This window comes from Mesoplodon bidens (genome assembly GCF_964165515.1).
Source record: "Mesoplodon bidens genome assembly, chromosome: 6".
Lineage (NCBI taxonomy): Eukaryota > Metazoa > Chordata > Mammalia > Artiodactyla > Ziphiidae > Mesoplodon > Mesoplodon bidens.
The window spans coordinates 95,636,435-95,654,211 of record NC_138162.1 but is presented as its reverse complement, the minus strand read 5'-3'; the positions used below and the strand labels follow the sequence as shown (position 1 = coordinate 95,654,211).

Here is a 17,777-nt window from a genome sequence, read left to right as displayed (position 1 = left end):
ACTCGAGGTGGGAGTGGTCAGCGGCAGGGTGGCTGGATCCGCTGTCTTGCCTTCAAGCACTTACATGTGCTGCAGAACCTGGGCTCTCCAGATGCTGCGAACAGCGCTGCACAACTGCTGAAAACACAGGGAGGCCATGGGGGCTACTGGGGCATCCCTGAGGGGCAGGGCTGCCCATGAGATGGAGGAGAGGCTGTAGCGGGCCAGGGGTATGTGGCCAAGAGCTCATCTGCTGAAGGTCAGCAGGGACCCCGTCCTGGCCAGAGGGACCAGAGGGCAGTTCCTAGAGCCGGGCATCTTGGGGCTGGGGCTTGGAAGAGCGACCCATCCTGGCTTCCTTTTCTTAGGCTGCAGTCCGGTGATCAGACAGGGTCTGAGTACCAGCTTTCTTGGCTGGGTACCAGCTTCCTCGGTGCTGAAGACTGTAAGCCACCATGGCCCACGCTTGATGCGGCTCCCCCAGGCAGTTCCCAGCACCGAGGGCTGGTGACCAGGTGGCTGAGGTGAGCCCACCTGCATCGTTGAGGACAGGTCTTCCTGGCCAACCATACTTCCTTTTTGGATGAGGATATAGAATAAGTCAACCAAAGGGAGGGGCTCAGATTTTCTCTTTGGACGTGGAGACATTGGAAAGGCTTGGGCCAAGTCTAACCAGGGAGGTGTGGAACCGTGGCTTCCCTAGTAACAGCCAAGTGACTTCACCCAAAGCGCTCCAAATGCACAAGCGTGGGCCTGGGAGGTCTGTGCTGAGGGCCTGTTTCACTCAGCGTTTTCTCTTCAGCAGATTCACTTACAAAGCAGGGAATCAGGAGGAAAATTCAGGTAAGAATCGGGGCCCAAACAGTGGCCCTGACAACCAGCCTCAGAAGATGGAGCCACACAGTTATCATCGGTCCTAAAGGGTGTGGACATAGGCCTGGGTCTTAGGCCTGGCCCTGTGGTGGGTGCAGCCCAGGCCCTCTTCCCTTCACGGGCAGCCCTGTCCTGGGCTTGGGATGGGAGGGCGGCACTAAGTCTGTGCACGCTGAACGACGGGTGGCAGGGATGGGGCCTTTCACGACATCGTGGAAGGGTCCATATGTTGCCATGGTGGCTCTGGAGCCCTGGGAGGCCTTTTGGACTCTGACATTTCTGTGCTTCCTGAAGAGAGACGCAACTTTTGCTGAACGGGGAAGTCCTTGGATTCTGCAAGACTCCCTTGCAAAACTTCCTGGTTTGGGTATAGCTTTTCTTAGGAAAGAGGGCCTTGTGGGAACTGTGCGTCTGAGGACACCACCAGGAAATCAAATGAGCACACCAAGAGTGAGATTACATTTCCTCTCCAAAAGCTTAACATCTGGCATGTTATAGCAAAGATCACTCTTTCTAGTGCAAGAATTAAAACCCACTTTGAGGTACTTTCCACAAATATCCACTGAGCACATCTCGGACTCGCCCTCTGTGGCAGGAGCTTCACTGAGCTGCCCTCCCGGGTCCACCAAAACCTGTGCTCATCAGAAACACAGATGAGAAAAACCATGGCCGGGCCATGGGTGCCGGGGCCGGAGCTGCAAGTCTGTTGCTGACAAGCGTTTGTCTGTTGTAGGGCCTGGGCCTGGCTTGGGGTGGATAAAGGGACTGGGACAAGGAGACCTGAACTTGAATTGTGATCCTGAGCATCTGGCAAGTCAAAGATGCTGCAGAGCCCTTGGAAGGCTGAGCCCCTGGGTAGAAGAAGGTGGGGTGGCCTGCATATCCACTGGCTGAGCGTCATCATAGATGCCCAGCAAGTCTGCAGCCTGGCCTGGGCAGACCCCTGGACTGGGCTGAGGCCCTGAGCCTCAGGGGCTCTCAGTTACCTTTTCACCTGTCAAAGGAGTGGGGCAACCAATCGAAGGGGCACCCGAGTGGCCAACAGACACCTGACACAGCTTCTCTCTCTCTTCTCCCCACCCAAGGGAAGGTGAGGGTAGAGGGGGAGGAGTTGCCCAAAGCCTCATGTCAGGACCCACTCCACGTGTTAAAACATTAAACATGTGACCTTCAGGTCCCTTCCAGCTAGAACATTCTCTGATGGGCACTGCCTGTCATGTGTGCCAGCCTCACCTCCTGCTCCTCTCTGCCTTGGCACTGGATCTTCCTCAGCCCTGTCTCCCTGACCACACAGCCCGCAGCCACTTCCACTTTTCCCTGCATCCACGGACTGAGGCCTGCCTGTGGACTCACCCTACAAAGAATGGGGGTTGCTCACGGCCCTTGATGCCTTCCGGCATGCCCCAGGCCAAGGGTCGGATAGCAGAGGGCCCTGCAGGGGGTCCAGCTCAGCTCCCCTGCAGAGACAGGGAGAAGCAGTGCTTCCTGCAAAGGGCCATCATGGAGGTTGTCAGAGACCCTGGCCAAGGGACCCTGGAGCTGATTGGAAAGCTGAAGAGGCCCCATCTGTCATTTTTCTCTGGGCAGTTAGTTACACAGATGACGCTTGAGTGTGCAAGCTGCTTTTCATGACATTCCTATGTGTTCCAGAAAGGAGCCCAATAGCACACTGCCAGCCTCACACGCACAGTTTGGTGATTCAGAAAGCTGATGGTGGGTTGCTTCATGTGAGAAGCACTTGTCAGTGACTCTGGGGTCAGCTGCGAGGGCTTCACGGATGAGGCCTTGGGGCACAGTAGGCATAATTGAGGCATTCTGCACAGAGGGGATATAGCAGGTGCAAAGGCCCTGGGACGTGGCCAAGTGAGGGAGGCCAGGGCATGGTGGGGGAGGGTGGGCTGGAAGGAAGGCAAGGCCAGACAGAGCCACAATGCTGGAAGCCCCTCAGGGAGTATGAGGGACTGTGACGAGACCATCTCTCCCCTGCTGATGGTGCTGCTTTCAGATTTCCTGACTCTGAGTTCAAACAGATTAGCACAGGCTCCCTTTGGTTCTCGCAGTGCCACCCTGTAGCAGCAGTAGCACTCAAATAAGGGGGTTCCCTCCTCTCACTTGGTCCCTGAAGCCCATCATGCCCTAGAAATGCTCCATCCCTCCATGGGAGCCCAAAAACTCCTCAAGGTTTTCCCAGAGCCTGGCAGTCAGAGACACGTCGGGTCAGGGGTCGTGTGGTGACCTGGCAAAGCTTCTGCTCTTGTAACAGAGCAGGGGACTGGGGCATCTGGGCACATCTGTTGTGGGGCCTCAGCAGGGGCTCAATGCTACCCAGCAGCATGGATTGTGTGGGAGGAGGGGACTAGTTTTTTTTTTTTTTTTTTTTTTTTTTGCGGTACTCGGGCCTCTCACTGTTGTGGCCTCTCCCCTTGCGGAGCACAGGCTCCGGACGCGCAGGCTCAGCAGCCATGGCTCACGGGCCCAGCCACTCCGCGGCATGTGGGATCTTCCCCGACCGGGGGCACGAACCCGTGTCCCCTGCATCGGCAGGCGGACTCTCAACCACTGCGCCACCAGGGAAGCCCGGGACTAGTTTTCTTACTAAAAATCTAAGTCAAGACAGGGACATTTACTCCCCATGATGAGCTAGACATCCGGCCCTCCCTCTGCTGCTGTCCCAGGAAAGCCAAGTCCCACCACAAGGCCTTCGAGCCAAAGGCCAGGTCTCCTCACCTATCAAGCCCGTTTCCTGTTCCTGAAATGGGTTGATCCTAACAAGTGCCAACCCAGAATGGCTGTGATGACCAGCAGGGTGGCCCTTGTAGCCAGAAAAGAAGGAGCTCTGCAAGTTGGTGCTAAATTCAGGCAGACTTTGCTGTCCAACTGGGGAGCACCTGCCACCAAGGGAGTGCTGGCCCAGATGAGGGATGTGAGAAAGAGAAGTGGCGGGGAGGGAAGGAGAGGCAAGCCCAGTGGAGAGAATGTGGGGGCAGTACCGACCTACCCATGGAAGAAGTTCCCCTTTAGGAGCAAACCCCCTGTTAGGGGTCAGGCTGGGGCTCAGGCCTCCACTCATTCCTTCTGAGCCCGGAAAACTGAGGGGTAGGGCAAAGCGAAGATGCCCAGGAGAATCCCCTCTCAGGATGCAGGGTACAGCACCTCCTTGGTAGTCTAGGCTTATAATTGTCATCAGACTTCACGACTATTAGGCCCAGTGGTTAATAATGATGCTTCCCTGTACTGGATACTCACTGCATGCAAGGCGCACACATTTACCCTGTTACTAATCTCCCAAACTGACAGAGCAGGGGGGACTCGGGCATAGTCCCGTGGCCTGGCCCTGTCAGGGTGGGGACATGGACACAGGCTATCTGACCCTGGACCACGCCTTCTCCGCCCACATTGACTGAGCCTCCTGAGGGCCAGGTACCGCCTTGATCCACATTTCATCCAGGCATACTTTACCTGTGGTAAAGAGCACAAGTCTTCAGAAGAACTCAGCTGTGTAACCTTCACCCACCCAAGGAAATGGACATCTGGGTCCCAGCGGGCTTGCCCCAGCCCTCCACCAACAGGCCCCAGAGGCCATCACTGTGAGGACCCAGGTCACATGGAAGGGGGAGGCTAAACCCTCACCCTTAGGTCACCCTGGACTGACCCCAACTTCCACCTCCCACCCCTGTCAAAGCCGGGGGCGTCACTCACCCCTGCAGCACCCCCTCCACCAGTGGCTACCACTGCAGGCACCTCTGAGTTGGCGCTCACCATCTGGAGGGGACAAAGACAGCTGATGAGCAGAGGTTCTGTGGCCACATGCTGACATCCAATGCAGTGTTGGAATGGCACCATTCCTTCTGGCTGGTCCCAGGGTCAGGAGGAAGACTGTCGGGGCCTAGTGTTTGCTACGACTTTGGGAATCTATCCTCCCTGGCCTGAAGGCATCTCAGAAGAGTTATCATTTCCCAGCTGGGGTGGAGGGCGGTGGGCAGGTATGAACCTCCTTGAGGCCCACCAGGCCTAACCAGCTGCATCACACCATGTGAGGTGGCCCTGGCCTCTAGCTTTCCTCAGGCATCTATGGAGAGCTCGGTGCCCTGACTGCTATGGTCAGGCTCTGTCTCTGCACCAACTTTAACGGCAGGTATGGGATGGGGTGGGGGGTTCTGTTTCCAGGTCACCTCTTTTCAAGGCAGGGGACAGTACTTTCCCTGCCTGGGGACATCACAAAGTTTTCTTCTAAAATAGTCCAGAAAGCAGACAAAATGGAGATTTGATGCAAATATTAAGTGGATAATGAGGTGGCCTGTGGGCCACAGACCAGTGAGACTACAGGGAGGGCCAACCAGCCCTGGTGTCTGGGACTCAGGGCTGCTCAGCCAGGCTGGGCTGGGTATCCCTTAGCTTCAGGGATGTCTCTGAGGCATGGAGTGAGGGACCCTCACTGTGAAGTCATGTTTGGTTGTACCCAGACAGAGGGGATGGCCAAGGCCTAGGGCGGACCCATCTGGCCCTGGGTGGGGATCCTGCTTCCTGGCTCCCCCCAGGCCTGGGGACAGCTTCCCATGGAGAGCAAGCTACTCCTGCTGAGCAGATCACAGCCCCTAGGTGCATGTGATAGGACAATGCCTCATATTGCAGCTTTATCCAGGCCTGTCCTTCTCTCCCGCCTGTCCAAGCACTGACCACCCCAGCTACAAGGCACAGGGGTCCCCACATGGATGCTCAATAAAGGTGGGCATGAGGAGAGCATGGGGACCAGCTTCCCTCCCAGACGCCAGTCCTTGTGCAAAGGGCCTGGGTTGCCCCAGGGACACTGGCACTCACAGGCGGGTCTGGAGTGAGGGAGGAATCCTCATCCTGGCTGAAGGAGCCACTGAAGGCCTTGAAAGTCTGGCTGTTCTGCTTGTGCTTCTCAATGGTGGCCTCAATGACCTGAAACAAACCCACAAAGAACAAGGGCCCTCAGAGAGCATTCCAGGAGGGTGAGGACAAGGGTCCTGTGGTCATTGCGTTTTCCCCTGACCAACAGCCTCACATGTCCTCTGAGATGAGGAAACAAGGCTCAGGGATGTGATCAGTGACTGACCAGGTCCCCATTCCAATCTCCTTGGGTCCCAACGCCACCCCACATGCAGTACTCCAAGCCAAGGGCAGATGCTCTCGGAACATTTTATATGCATTCGAGGCCATGTTTCCATTTCCTGCAACAGCATTCCCATCTAATATCCGTTTGAATTTCCTTTTTCTCTTCTCACTCAGATTTCTGTCTTACGAATTTTGGGAGCCACAAATCACTAATGGTTAGCGTTTGGCCTGGTGGTGGTCTGCCAACCCTGGTCACTGCCTTGGCCTCCGCTCTGACGTGGCCCTCCTGACCTGTGTCCCGACCATGGCTGGTTCTGAGCTGAGTCTGCTCTGGCTGCCCCAGGACACTGCCTGGCCTGTCTTTGGAAGCACAGGCTCCGTCCTGGAAGTCAAGCTGCTCGTCCTGCAAGACCCACTGCTCCTGCCAGCCATGGAGAGAAGGACAACGTGGACCCACCTTGGAGCTGCCAGACAGTGGAGATCCTCCCCAGGGTGAGGGCACCTCCCTGCATGCCCACCTCCAGGCCTTTATGTTTATTTGTTTACTGGGGAGCCCCAAATAAGAGAATGGATTCAAAGGTTTGTGGAGTCTGAAGGTGCTGATAAACTTGGTCACCCCATCACTTCAAGGTGGATAGATGGGTGGGTAATACCTGGGGGGGACACGGGGCCACCCCATCCCTTGCTCCAACATGAAATGCCCATACCGCTCAAGAATTTGGTCATTTGGTTACTTTAAAACTTTAGGAGCTTCACCTGAATCCATTCTTTCTTTTCCTCTTCTGTCCTATAAAAGCCAAAAGAGTATTTTATTCATTTAGACTTGGATACTGACTCTAAACCACCTGATTCCTCTCGGCCCTGCAGTACATGCCTGTGCTGCTCACTGCCTGGAAGTGCACCTCAAGGCTTGGGAGAGTGGCCCCAAAGGCTCTGGATCACTGTGGCCAGTATCACCAGGTGCAGTCAGGCGAGGTCAAGTGTGGCCAGGTGGAGTTAAGTGTGGCCTTGTGGGTGCAGGTGGGGTCAGGTGTGGCCAGATGAAGTCAGATGTGGCTAGATGTGGTAAGCTTGGTATGCAGAGCCCTCTGCAGTGGACGTAAACCAACACTTCCCTGGGCCACAATGGGTCATTGCAAAGATCTCACGTCATTGGCGGAAGTGAGAGATGGGCTCTCCCAAGCCCTGCCACAAGTCACGCACCATCTTACAGGGTAGTGTGATGATAGCCACCAAAATTTAAAGTGGACATGCTACCCTTTGGCCAGCAATTTTACTTCAGGAATCTACCCGATGGACGTAACGACACATATGTACAAAACTTGGTTCATGGACACTCCTTGCAGCACCATGTGCAACAGCAAAACCCCAGAGGACCTAGGTGCCCATCAATGGGAACCAGCCAATGATCATATTGGAAAATTATGCTGCTTTAGAAAATGGTGCTCATATATGGGATGATTTCTGATAAATTAAATGAAAAAAGCAAGATGCAGAACAGACTAGATAGAAAATGGTCATCTGTGATTTAAAAAATAGATACAGGGCTTCCCTGGTGGCACAGTGGCTAACAATCCACCTGCCAATGCAGGAGACAAGGGTTCGAGCCCTGGTCCGGGAAGATTCCCACATGCCATGGAGCAACTAAGCCCGTGCGCCACAACTACTGAGCCTGCATTCTAGAGCCCGTGAACCACAACTACTGAGCCCGCGTGCCACAACTACTGAAGCCTATGCGCCCTAGAGCCTGTGCTCTGCAACAAGAGAAGCCACCACAATGAGAAGCCTGCACACCACAACGAAGAGTAGCCCTTGTTCGCTGCAACTAGATAAAGCCTGCGCGCAGCAACAAAGACCCAACGCAGCCAAAAATAAATAAATAAATTTATTTAGATAAATAAATAAATAAAATAAAAAATAAAAAATAGATACATATGTACAGGGACAGAAATTCCAGAAGGATACTTCAGAGATGGTTAAGAACGTCTGCTGGGGGTGGGGAACAGGGGGTGGGCAGAGGCTTAATTTTCATTGACTTCCCCTTAGTACTGTTACATTTTAAACCACAAATAAGCGAGTAAAATGAAGAAAAACACATCGAAAGCTTATCTGCTAAAATTTCAGGTCAAACACATTCACACAGCGGCAGACACCAAGGCAGCTGAAACCTACCGAGTTTGTAGCTCCAGGGACCTTTTCTTTCCAGTTATGATGAATGTGTGGGCTGCATTTGACTTGACGACATCCTGCACCTGAAGGCATACAACAAAGGACAAAACAAAAACAGTAGGTCACTTTTAGCTGGTCCTGAACTGTGGACTCACACTCTCAGACTTGGAGGTCTTTCCCTGAGAAGTGGGGGCAGAGGTGACCCAGTGAGTCTGAAGGGAAGTGCTCGGCTTAGTGTCATGGTTGCTGCGGGCCACTCCATGAGTCAGTCCATGGTGGAGGGTGGACCACCGACCTGCTCAGGCAGGGCTAGGACCACTCATCCACTGTTCTTGGGACTGTGCCGGCCAAATCTGCCTGCTCTCAGGGCTTCCCAGGAAGTCAGCCCCAGTGCCTTTCCCCACAAAGGTACCCACAGGCACTCCCGACACAGGGATGGGGATCTTAGGAGAAGAGCCAGGAGGATCTCCACTACTCTGCCGGGGTTTCGGAGGCCCCATGGGCAGGTACCTTCTATCTGCAGGTGTCTGCAACAGGGAGCCTTCCCTCATCCCCTCGACATCCCACTCCCACAGCCCTTGGCTGGATGTGGCCCACAGGCTGGCCGCTGTCAGAAGGGATTTTTTTGTATCGCTGATGCAACCCTTCACCTTTTAGAATAAAGAAATACTTTGATTTAGCCAGTATTTTTGGAGTGCCCGTTAATTCAAAGCACTCTCCCACAGGAGAGGGGGACTGACTCCAGCTCCAGCAGCCCCACAGCACGAGACATCGATGGACTCAAGGCATAGGGACAGCAGGGACAACAGGTCATGTGGACCTTGGGTACAAGTGCCTGCAGAACCTCATCTGGGCTCCAGATTGGTGCAGGAGTGGAGAGAGCATGGGACCAAGGACCAGGGAACAGGCAGGATGGGCACCCCATCTGCATTCACCCCAAGTTTCCCTTAGAGTCTGTAAATGGGGCCCTTAGGGCTGACTTCACAGGGGACAGGACATGGCCCAGGTCCTGACATTGTCCTTCATCCTGTCAACGTGAAGCCAGCAGCGCACTGGCCGGTAGGCCAAGTTGAGGGACAGGGGGTCCTGCCCATTCAGCCCAGGATGCTAGGCCAGAGCGCCCTCAGAGATGTTCCCCCATGCCTGGGTCAGGATAGAAGCAAGGCTCAGAGAAGCATGAAGGCAGGCAACCAGTTGCACAGCAGTGAGTGCTTTGGTGGCTAAAGAGCTGTGTCCCCACACCTGCTCTGTGCTTTCTCAGGGGAACAGGTCGGTGGGAGGGGCTCACCCACCTGGAGGCCAGAAATGTCCATCTTCTCCCGGACGCTGAACTTCTGGCCCATGAGCCGCAGTTTGGGCACACAGTAAAGGATCATGCTGTTGAACTGCGATAGTGACGGGCGGGTATGGGGTGAGGGGCGGTTGACTCCACAGAGGAGCACCCCAGGGAGGAGGTGGGGTGTGGCTCTGGCAGGAGTGGGCAGGGCTAGGCGGGGCTGGGCTGAATGTGGGCGTGGTGAGGGCACGCTGGGGGTTGGACTGGGGGAGTGGCTTAGAGGTGGGGCGGGGCTCTGCAGCTGGTTGGGCCTGGGTTGGGTGAGGGTGTGGCTGAGTGGCTGGGTAGACCCAGGCTCTGCCCCTGGGCTGCGTGTGGCTTGGCAGGGGTGTGGTTCTGCAGCTGGGCTGGGCAGGACTGGGCAGGGCTGGGTGTGACCGGATGGGGGCTCACCAGGAAGAGGTGGCGGTCCTGGGTCGTGCCATTCTTGGCTGATAGCTTCTGGATGTGGCCCTCCTTGATCAGCTCGTTCGCAGGGTTGACGATGTCCTCCTCCCCACCCAGTCTTTCGTACACCTCCAAGAGCTTGTGCATTTTCTCCTGAGAGAGACACGGGGCTCAGGCAGCTGCACAACCTCAGGATTGGAGGCCTGCCAGGGCTGGGGACCCAGAGGTGTATGGAACCCTGCCCTGCAAGTGTGGTCCAGAACCCAGATGGGACCACGATCCTGCTGACAACGGTGGGAGGGAAAACACGGACCTTGAAGAACAGAGGTTCACCTTGCAGAGAGTAATAAATAATAACAACAGTTAGCACCATTGCTATGTGCCACACCCTGTTCTAAACACAATGTAGGTATTAATTAATTTAATTCTAGCACGGGCCTTAAGAGGCAGATGCCATTACTCTCCTCAATCTGTAGACAGAGAAACTGAGGCACAGAGAAATCAAGTGAGTTGCTGGAGATGTTTCAGCTAGAGAACTGGGACTGGCTCTCTTAGCCTCCACAGTGAAGGGCACTGGGTCAGAGGAGATACGTTGGGCAGCTGCAGCTTTTGCCCTGGACAGTCATCCCCTCTTGTGGTAGCCTTACCTGGTTTCCTGCTCCACCCTCAGATGGCGATGAGACCAGACCTCTGCCTATCCACAGGTCATCACCCTCTGTTCTCGAGGCTGGTTGTGTGGTCATATGGCCAACCAGCACCCTTGTGGTGTGAGGGGAGAGGGTAGGCAGCTCATTGCTCCAGCTCTGGGCCGAGAGGCCATAGGCCCTGACCAGGGGCTTGAGCCAGGAATGAAGGAGTGAACTCAGCAAAAGGCAGAGCTGAGCCTACCGGAACCTTAACCCAGCAACAAGGAACATGGATCCACCATGCTACAGCGGCCACTGCCCTTGGACCTGACCCATCTTGGCCTGCACTCCCTGGAAGCAGGCTGGTTTGGTAGCTCTTCTGCCTCTGGTATGGAAGCAGGCGGTAGGTGTGGGCATGGGAGCAGGAGGAGGAGCCAGCATGGAGAGTGAAGAAGAGCAGGCAAGGCAGGGCCAAAGGGCCTTGTGTGTACTGGGGGCTGGGCGTGCAGTGGGCATGTAGGAGAGCTTATGTGTGTACCTGTGAGGCAGTGACAGACCAGGAGGCTTCTGGACAGGGAGTGACAAAATAAGCAACCCATAGAAAGCTCTGAGTAGAGAAGTACAGATCAGACACCAGGGAGACTGGAGGTGGGGAGGCTGGGGTGGTGGTCCAGGTTGAGGGGATTAGGGATGGACAGGTGGAAGCATGAAGACGGTCCCATGAACACACATTGATAAGCCTTCCCCCACACCTGACCAGAGCCCCCTGCCGGTCACAGAGGCCTCACCAGACTTGGAGCGAGAACTGCCACACGGTGGATATGCTACTGTGGGACAGGAGTCCACCCCAAGCCCCTCAGAGATGTAGGCCCATGGGGGCTCCTCCATGGGCTCTGTGTGAGCTCATGACCACGGAGTTCCATGAAGCAGCTCTTTCTCCTCCATTAGATTTAGTCTTGGGGAGGAAAAAAAGGGGAAATGAGATAAAAAGGATCTAGAGTGAAATGTCACCTGTTTAGGTTGCCATGGGTGCCCCACTGTGGGCCTGACCTCAGATGCATCTGGTCTGGGGGCTCCAGACCCAATCCCGGGGACAGGCAGGTAATGCGGACACAGGACGTGGACCACACATAGCAAGAGCTGCCCCAAAACAGGCGGCCTGTCCCTCATTTCTCCTTTTTGAGAGATGTGGGGTCAAAGAAATATTTCACTTTCTTTTTCCTCTCAGAAAACGACAGTGTCCATGTGAAAGTAAATAGGTCTCAGGACTGAGGCAACCAGGGCTGAGTAGGGACTGTGGCGGCCTGGAGAGCCGGCCCACTTAGGAGGCACCTCGCCTCGTCCCAGGTTGGAGTGTGGGCCTGGGGTTTTCAGAGTTTTCCAGTAAAGCCAGGAATTTGGATTCTCCTGTGAAATGACCTGATCTCTAATTCTGGGCAAGGATTTAGAAATTCTTACACCATGTCCAGGCAGTGTGCAGGCCACACAAGGACCTCTGAAGACAGGGCCCACTGGGTCAAAAGGCATTGGTATGGGCTAGGAGGCCTCTCCATCAGCAGAGCCTATTACTCGGGGGCGTTAGATCAACAAGAGGACACCATCTCCTTCACCTTCAGGCTGTATTTGGAGGTGGGGCCTTTGTTAGGTGATTAAGTTTAGATGAGGTCATGGTCATGGGGTGGGGGAGGGGTGGGGGCATGATGAGATTAGAGCCCTATTAAGAGATACACCAGAGAGCTTGCTCTCTCTTTTTGCCATGTGAGGACACAGCGAGAAGGTGGCTGTCTACAAGCCAGGAACCAAATCCTCCAGCACCTTGGTCTTGGACTTCCAGCCTCCGGAATGGTGAGGGTAAATGTCTGCTGTTTAAGCTGTCCAGTCTACAATACTTTGTTAGAGCAGCCCCAGCTGACACAGCTTCAGTGAGTGAATGAACGAACAAATGAATGATGCTAACACCAAGAGCTAACACTAAATTATGCCAGGTCCTGTTCTGAGCACTTTATGTAGAGTGATTTAATCCCCACAACAGCCCAATGAGACAGATCCTGTCAGTGACCACATTTTTTTTTTTTTTTTTTTTTTTTTGCGGTACGCGGGCCTCCCACTGCTGTGGCCTCTCCCATTGCGGAGCACAGGCTCCGGACACGCAGGCTCAGCGGCCATGGCTCACGGGCCCAGCCGCTCCGCGGCATGTGGGATCTTCCCGGACCGGGGCACGAACCCGTGTCCCCTGCATCGGCAGGCGGACTCTCAACCACTGCGCCACCAGGGAAGCCCCTGTCAGTGACCTCATTTTACAGATGGGGAAACTGAGGCATGGAGCGCTATATAACTTACCAGCAATCACCAAGCTAGTAAGGGACAGGCCTGTCTGGCTCTCAGTGGAGCCTCTGTCTTCCTGGGGGACAGGTGGGTGAGTATGCATGCTGACAGTACCTGGCCCACCCTGTGCCCTCCCTACCCCAAACTACTGGTCCCTCGGGCATCTTCCAGGGTCGCCCACACTCACCATTTTCCGAATGGCAGCGTTGGAGTGGTTGGCAGCCGTGGAGATGAGCTCCAAGGACCCTGCAGGAAGAAGACAGAGTCAAGCTGCAGGGCGCCCGGTGGCTCCACCCAGGTAGTCGCCCCACGAGGCTTCGTGTCAGGGTCTGCCCTGCTCCTGCCCTTTCCCACGGCTGTACCAGGCTGCTCATGAGACCTGGCCCTGGGTGTGGGGGTGCGACCCTGCAGACGCATCCCATTTGCTGGGGGTCTGCCGGGGCTGGCATGCCACTCCCCTGTGCAGACCTTGCCCCATGCTGCCTGCCAGCTGCTGCCCATGCACCAGGAGCAGCCTTGCCAGCCCCATAAGGTCCTCCATGAGGCCTAAGCTCTGCCAACACTTAGCAGCCCCCTCCACAGAACCATCATCCACCTGTCGCACTGCAGTGGAGGCAGGGGCGGTTTTCCCTTACACTCAGACTCTCGGTCACCTCCTTGTTTAGGGGTCACTTGGAGCTCTCTCCATCTCCCTGTCTCTATCTGTCTCTCTGTCTCTATCTTTTTTTTTTTTTTTTTTTTTTGCGGTATGTGGGCCTCTCACTGTTGTGGCCTCTCCCGCTGCGGAGCAACAGGCTCCAGACGCGCAGGCTCAGCGGCCATGGCTCACAGGCCCAGCCGCTCCGCGGCATGTGGGATCTTCCCGGACCGGGGCACGAACCCGTGTCCCCTGCATCGGCAGGCGGACTCTCAACCACTGCGTCACCAGGGAAGCCCCCTGTCTCTATCTCTTTGTCTCTCTCTTTCTGTCTCTGACCCTCTGTCTCTCTCAATGTGGGTTTTCAGCAGGGGCCCCAGGTCCCACTGCCCAGGAGCCCCTCAGCCTGTGGCTGGCTTGGCTCACTCTCTGCGTCCTTCCAGTCTGGGGCATCCTCTGGGAGCCTCTTCAGATAGTCCTTGAGCAGCAGCTCATAGCGGGGGACCCTCTGCACGGGCTCCAGCATATGGTGCTGCAGCGTCAGGTTTCCGCACATCTCCTGCTTCTGTGGGGGAGATAGAGGCAGTGTGGGACACCCATGGACACACATGTGGATCCCCCAGGAGGCTGCCTGGAGTGCTATACCCAACTTACAGACCTCATCTTACACCAGAGGAAACTGAGGCTTGGAGAGGTTGAACAATGGAGTAAGGAGCTGGACCCCAGGCAGGCCTGCTCTAGACCCAGCGCTGGCCTTTTTATACACATCCTCACTGGAGACTGTTCTGTGGGGACAGCTGGGAGGGCCCAGACATAAGTGAGGGGGTGAGCGTGCAAGGAGTGCAGGCAAAATGAGAGAAGGAAACACTCTGGTAGTATCAGAGCTATCCTCTCTGGGGAGGGACAGGGATGCTGAGAGATGCAGGGGGATCTAGGACCCTAGGCTGAGAAATCATGGTGACCTGATTACAGTGGGATCTGGGGAAAACACAGAAAGTTATCAAGGGGCCACCCCAAATCCGAGCCTGGCCTCCAAACCCTCCGCACAGAGGGACTCTGTGCCCATTAACCCTTCAGGGTACAGTGAGGAATGTAGGTGCACGTATGCATGTGTGAACACATGTGTATGTACACATATGCACATGTGCCTATGTATTACGTGTGTGCATGTATGCATGTATGTGCATGTGGCACATACCTAAAATATTTTTTAAAGAATTACTTTATTTAAAATTGGTGAATGTGGCTAATTAAAACCCCAAAATTTTGTATGGAAAACAAAATCATACATAAAGTTAAAAAATAAAACATCAATGGAAAAAAATAACTTGCAACACATTTGACAGTTAACGGCTGACATTCTTAACATATAAAAACCTCATGAATCAGTAAGAAAAAGACCAACATGGCAGTAGACAACAGCAACCAGAGGTGTGAACAGGCTGTTTGCAGAAAAAGAGAAAGAAAAGGTCAATGCAACATTTTCCTAAGTGCTTCCACTAGCCATTGAGGGATGCTGTGGAGGGAGACCAGCATATTTGGATCCAGGTCCTATTGAATAATAGTTTGTGATGACACAGATCGCACAAACTTTTTGAGCCACGATTTCCTCACCTATGAAATGAGAATGATGATTTGTCTCTGGAAGTTATTTTAAGGATCAAAGCATCAATAGAGCATCTGGACACATCCCACAATTTTACTGATTTTCTCCATGTTGAAACACAAACCCAACACTGTGCCCATGAAGCAGAGGTGGGACTGCCCTACCTGGATGCCTTGGACAATGTCCTTAAATACCAGTGAGCGCTGGGTCCAGGTGCTCACCAGCTCCACGGCCCGGTCAAAGTTCTTGACATATTCACCATACATCTTGAGGAATGGGGCCAGCTTCTGCAGGATGTCTCCAAGCCGGGGGTTTGTGTCCCTTTGTGGGGGAGTGAGTGAGATCGTCAGACAGACAGCTCCAGTGAAGGGCCAGGGTGAGACAGGGACTTCACCAGGGACCTATGGGACAATGGCCTGACTCCCAGCTCTGTGTGATGGTGGGCAAACTGGTCACCTTCCCCAAGCCTTACTTTCCTCCCCTGTATCACATGGGATGGAAAATAGTGTGTTACCTAGAGGATCATGTAAAGTACTTCAACCGTGCAGTCATAGAACGATTGCTCAAAACCAGGAGTTGTTAGTAATAATGGAATCACTTTAATGATGAGTTATCAAAAAGAATCAAGATGGGCTTCCCTGGTGGCGCAGTGGTTGAGAGTCCGCCTGCCGATGCAGGGGACACGGGTTCGTGCCCCGGTCCGGGAAGATCCCACATGCCGCGGAGCGGCTGGGCCCGAGAGCCATGGCAGCTGAGCCTGCACGTCCGGAGCCTGTGCTCCGCAACGGGAGAGGCCACAACAGTGAGAGGCCCGCGTGCCGAAAAAAAAAAAAAAAAAGAATCAAGAAAACCCCATTATACTTCTTCTGTATGAGCAAAGATTAGGAACAATGGGGCAATCTAACTGGCAATGTCATGGGAAAGCAGCACTGTGTAATAATGAATGGTTTGGACAGGGATTTGGAAATAAATTTCAAGGAGCAGAAAATATATTAATAACCTTTGACCTTAGAACTGTGGGGGATTTACCCTAAAGAAATAATCAAAAAGAAGAAAAAAAGGCATATGCATAAAGCCGTCCTCTGCAGCATTACTAGGACTGTGCACTCAAAGGCCCACCGCCTGTGAAGACGGATGGGCAAGCTGCTAGACTCTCACACCATTATTATACAAGGAGTGTCTGTGTGCTGACAGTCTCTCCAGGGCCTTGAGGAGAAAACTCATATCTAGCAGGTGTGCACTGCATCAGCCAGAAAGCCAATCTAGCCCTGAGCTTTAACCTCATGGCCTTGGCCACAGTATAACCTGCTCTGCAGGTGGAGCATGTCTTTCTAAATATTTACAGATTGCCCTGGACCCTCGCTAAGCCTAGCAGGTGCAGGGACAACCCCCAGTCAAGCCCCCTGGCCTCTGTGTTCTCCCTGGCCTGGCTGCAGCTTGGAGAACGGCCTCTTCTCCTCTTACCACAGGAGAACCACACACTGGCTCAAGCCAGGCCAGTGAAGAGGGGAGACAGCAGAGACCCCAAAGCAAAGCTGCAGCAGCACCCAGAACAGAGGGGGACGCACATAATGTGGAGAATGGCGAGCTGGGGGCCATGCCTGTAATGTTTTATTATCATTTCTTACAGCTGGGCAGTCCCTCTGCTACAAATGAATGGAAGCGGCAGAGAGCCAGATGGACAGCCCTCTGGGGACACTGCTGAGGAAGAAAAACATCTCATTTTTTAAAGCAGAGGTGCAATATACACTAGGAGGGAAAATAAACCAATAAGCACTGTCTACTCCCTGGTGTTTGCAGATGGCAAACCTCATTTAAATTCTACAGAGCCCTGAGCAGGTATTAAAGTCCCTTTAATTTGCAGATGAAGAAGCTAAGACACTGAGTGGGCTTGGGGTCAGGGTTGGCCCAGGACCCTACAGAAAGAGAGCCCAGGGCACTATGAGACAGGCTCCCCAGGTGCCTCCTGACTTTTGGGCATACAAACCCCAGATTTAGAGGCTGCTTGGCAAAGAGTATTCAACAAAACCACTGCAATAGTGTCACCAGGACCCTCAACCACTAGGGGCACTGGAGCCAAACTCCCTGGGAGATGCCAGCCCCACACTTCCCGGGCACCATGAGGGGCACTTACCACTCATTCATGATCCGTGTCTGCAGCTCAGGCAGGAGGAACTGCCCATGGAAGCAATAGATGGAGGAGATGTTAGAGAAGATGCCTGTGGTGACTTCCGAAGGGATCCCTGCTTCCACCAGTCGGGTGCAGAAAACCTGGGCACGGAGAAGCCCATGCAGTGGTCACTGAGTGTGGGTCACTGCAGATGGTTACAATCATGCTTCTGCTGCAGGTATGGGAGCTCAAGAGAGGCTGCCATTGCCTTATGTTTTCTTAGTGAACCTTCCACTTCATCAAACTGGCTCAAAGAACCTTATGGTCTTAAAGCAAGCTTACTTAGGGCTAAGAATTGGGGGTGAGGCAGGGACAGTCGCCTCTAGATGGGGACAGGCCATCTTTCTTCCATCTGCCTTTCAAGGGAAATGGATGGTCCTGATTTCCTTTCTTTGCTTTGTGAGCTACAAACAGAAGAAGCACCTGTCAAAACCCAGTTTCTGTTGGAGTTTTACTTCCTGTGCTCACAAACCCCACGTTGCCAGGTGGACAGGGAGAGTGCCACCCACTGTCCCAACTATTTATGCAGAAAGATGTCCAGAGGCCATTACACGCTCAGATAATTTGACTGCCAAGAAGAAAAAAAAGCC

At 54.1% G+C, this 17,777-nt stretch overlaps 1 protein-coding gene across 5 annotated transcripts in view; it reads right to left on the bottom strand.

The window, feature by feature from the left end:
- Positions 1-17,777, bottom strand: part of FGD3 (FYVE, RhoGEF and PH domain containing 3) — a 48,307-nt gene that overhangs the window by 8,659 nt on the left and 21,871 nt on the right. For 4 of the 5 annotated variants that reach the window (XM_081236657.1, XM_081236659.1, XM_081236655.1 and 1 more), the window contains 10 exons: positions 17,152-17,288; positions 15,182-15,338; positions 13,838-13,976; positions 12,962-13,020; positions 9,830-9,976; positions 9,393-9,485; positions 8,104-8,183; positions 6,688-6,718; positions 5,671-5,778; positions 4,552-4,614 (listed from right to left, as the gene is read on the bottom strand). In XM_081236657.1, coding sequence (XP_081092783.1) covers positions 4,552-4,614; positions 5,671-5,778; positions 6,688-6,718; positions 8,104-8,183; positions 9,393-9,485; positions 9,830-9,976; positions 12,962-13,020; positions 13,838-13,976; positions 15,182-15,338; positions 17,152-17,288 — 1,014 coding nt within the window. The remainder of the gene's footprint in view (positions 1-4,551; positions 4,615-5,670; positions 5,779-6,687; positions 6,719-8,103; positions 8,184-9,392; positions 9,486-9,829; positions 9,977-12,961; positions 13,021-13,837; positions 13,977-15,181; positions 15,339-17,151; positions 17,289-17,777) is intronic. The other variant, XM_081236656.1, reaches the window with a different exon arrangement.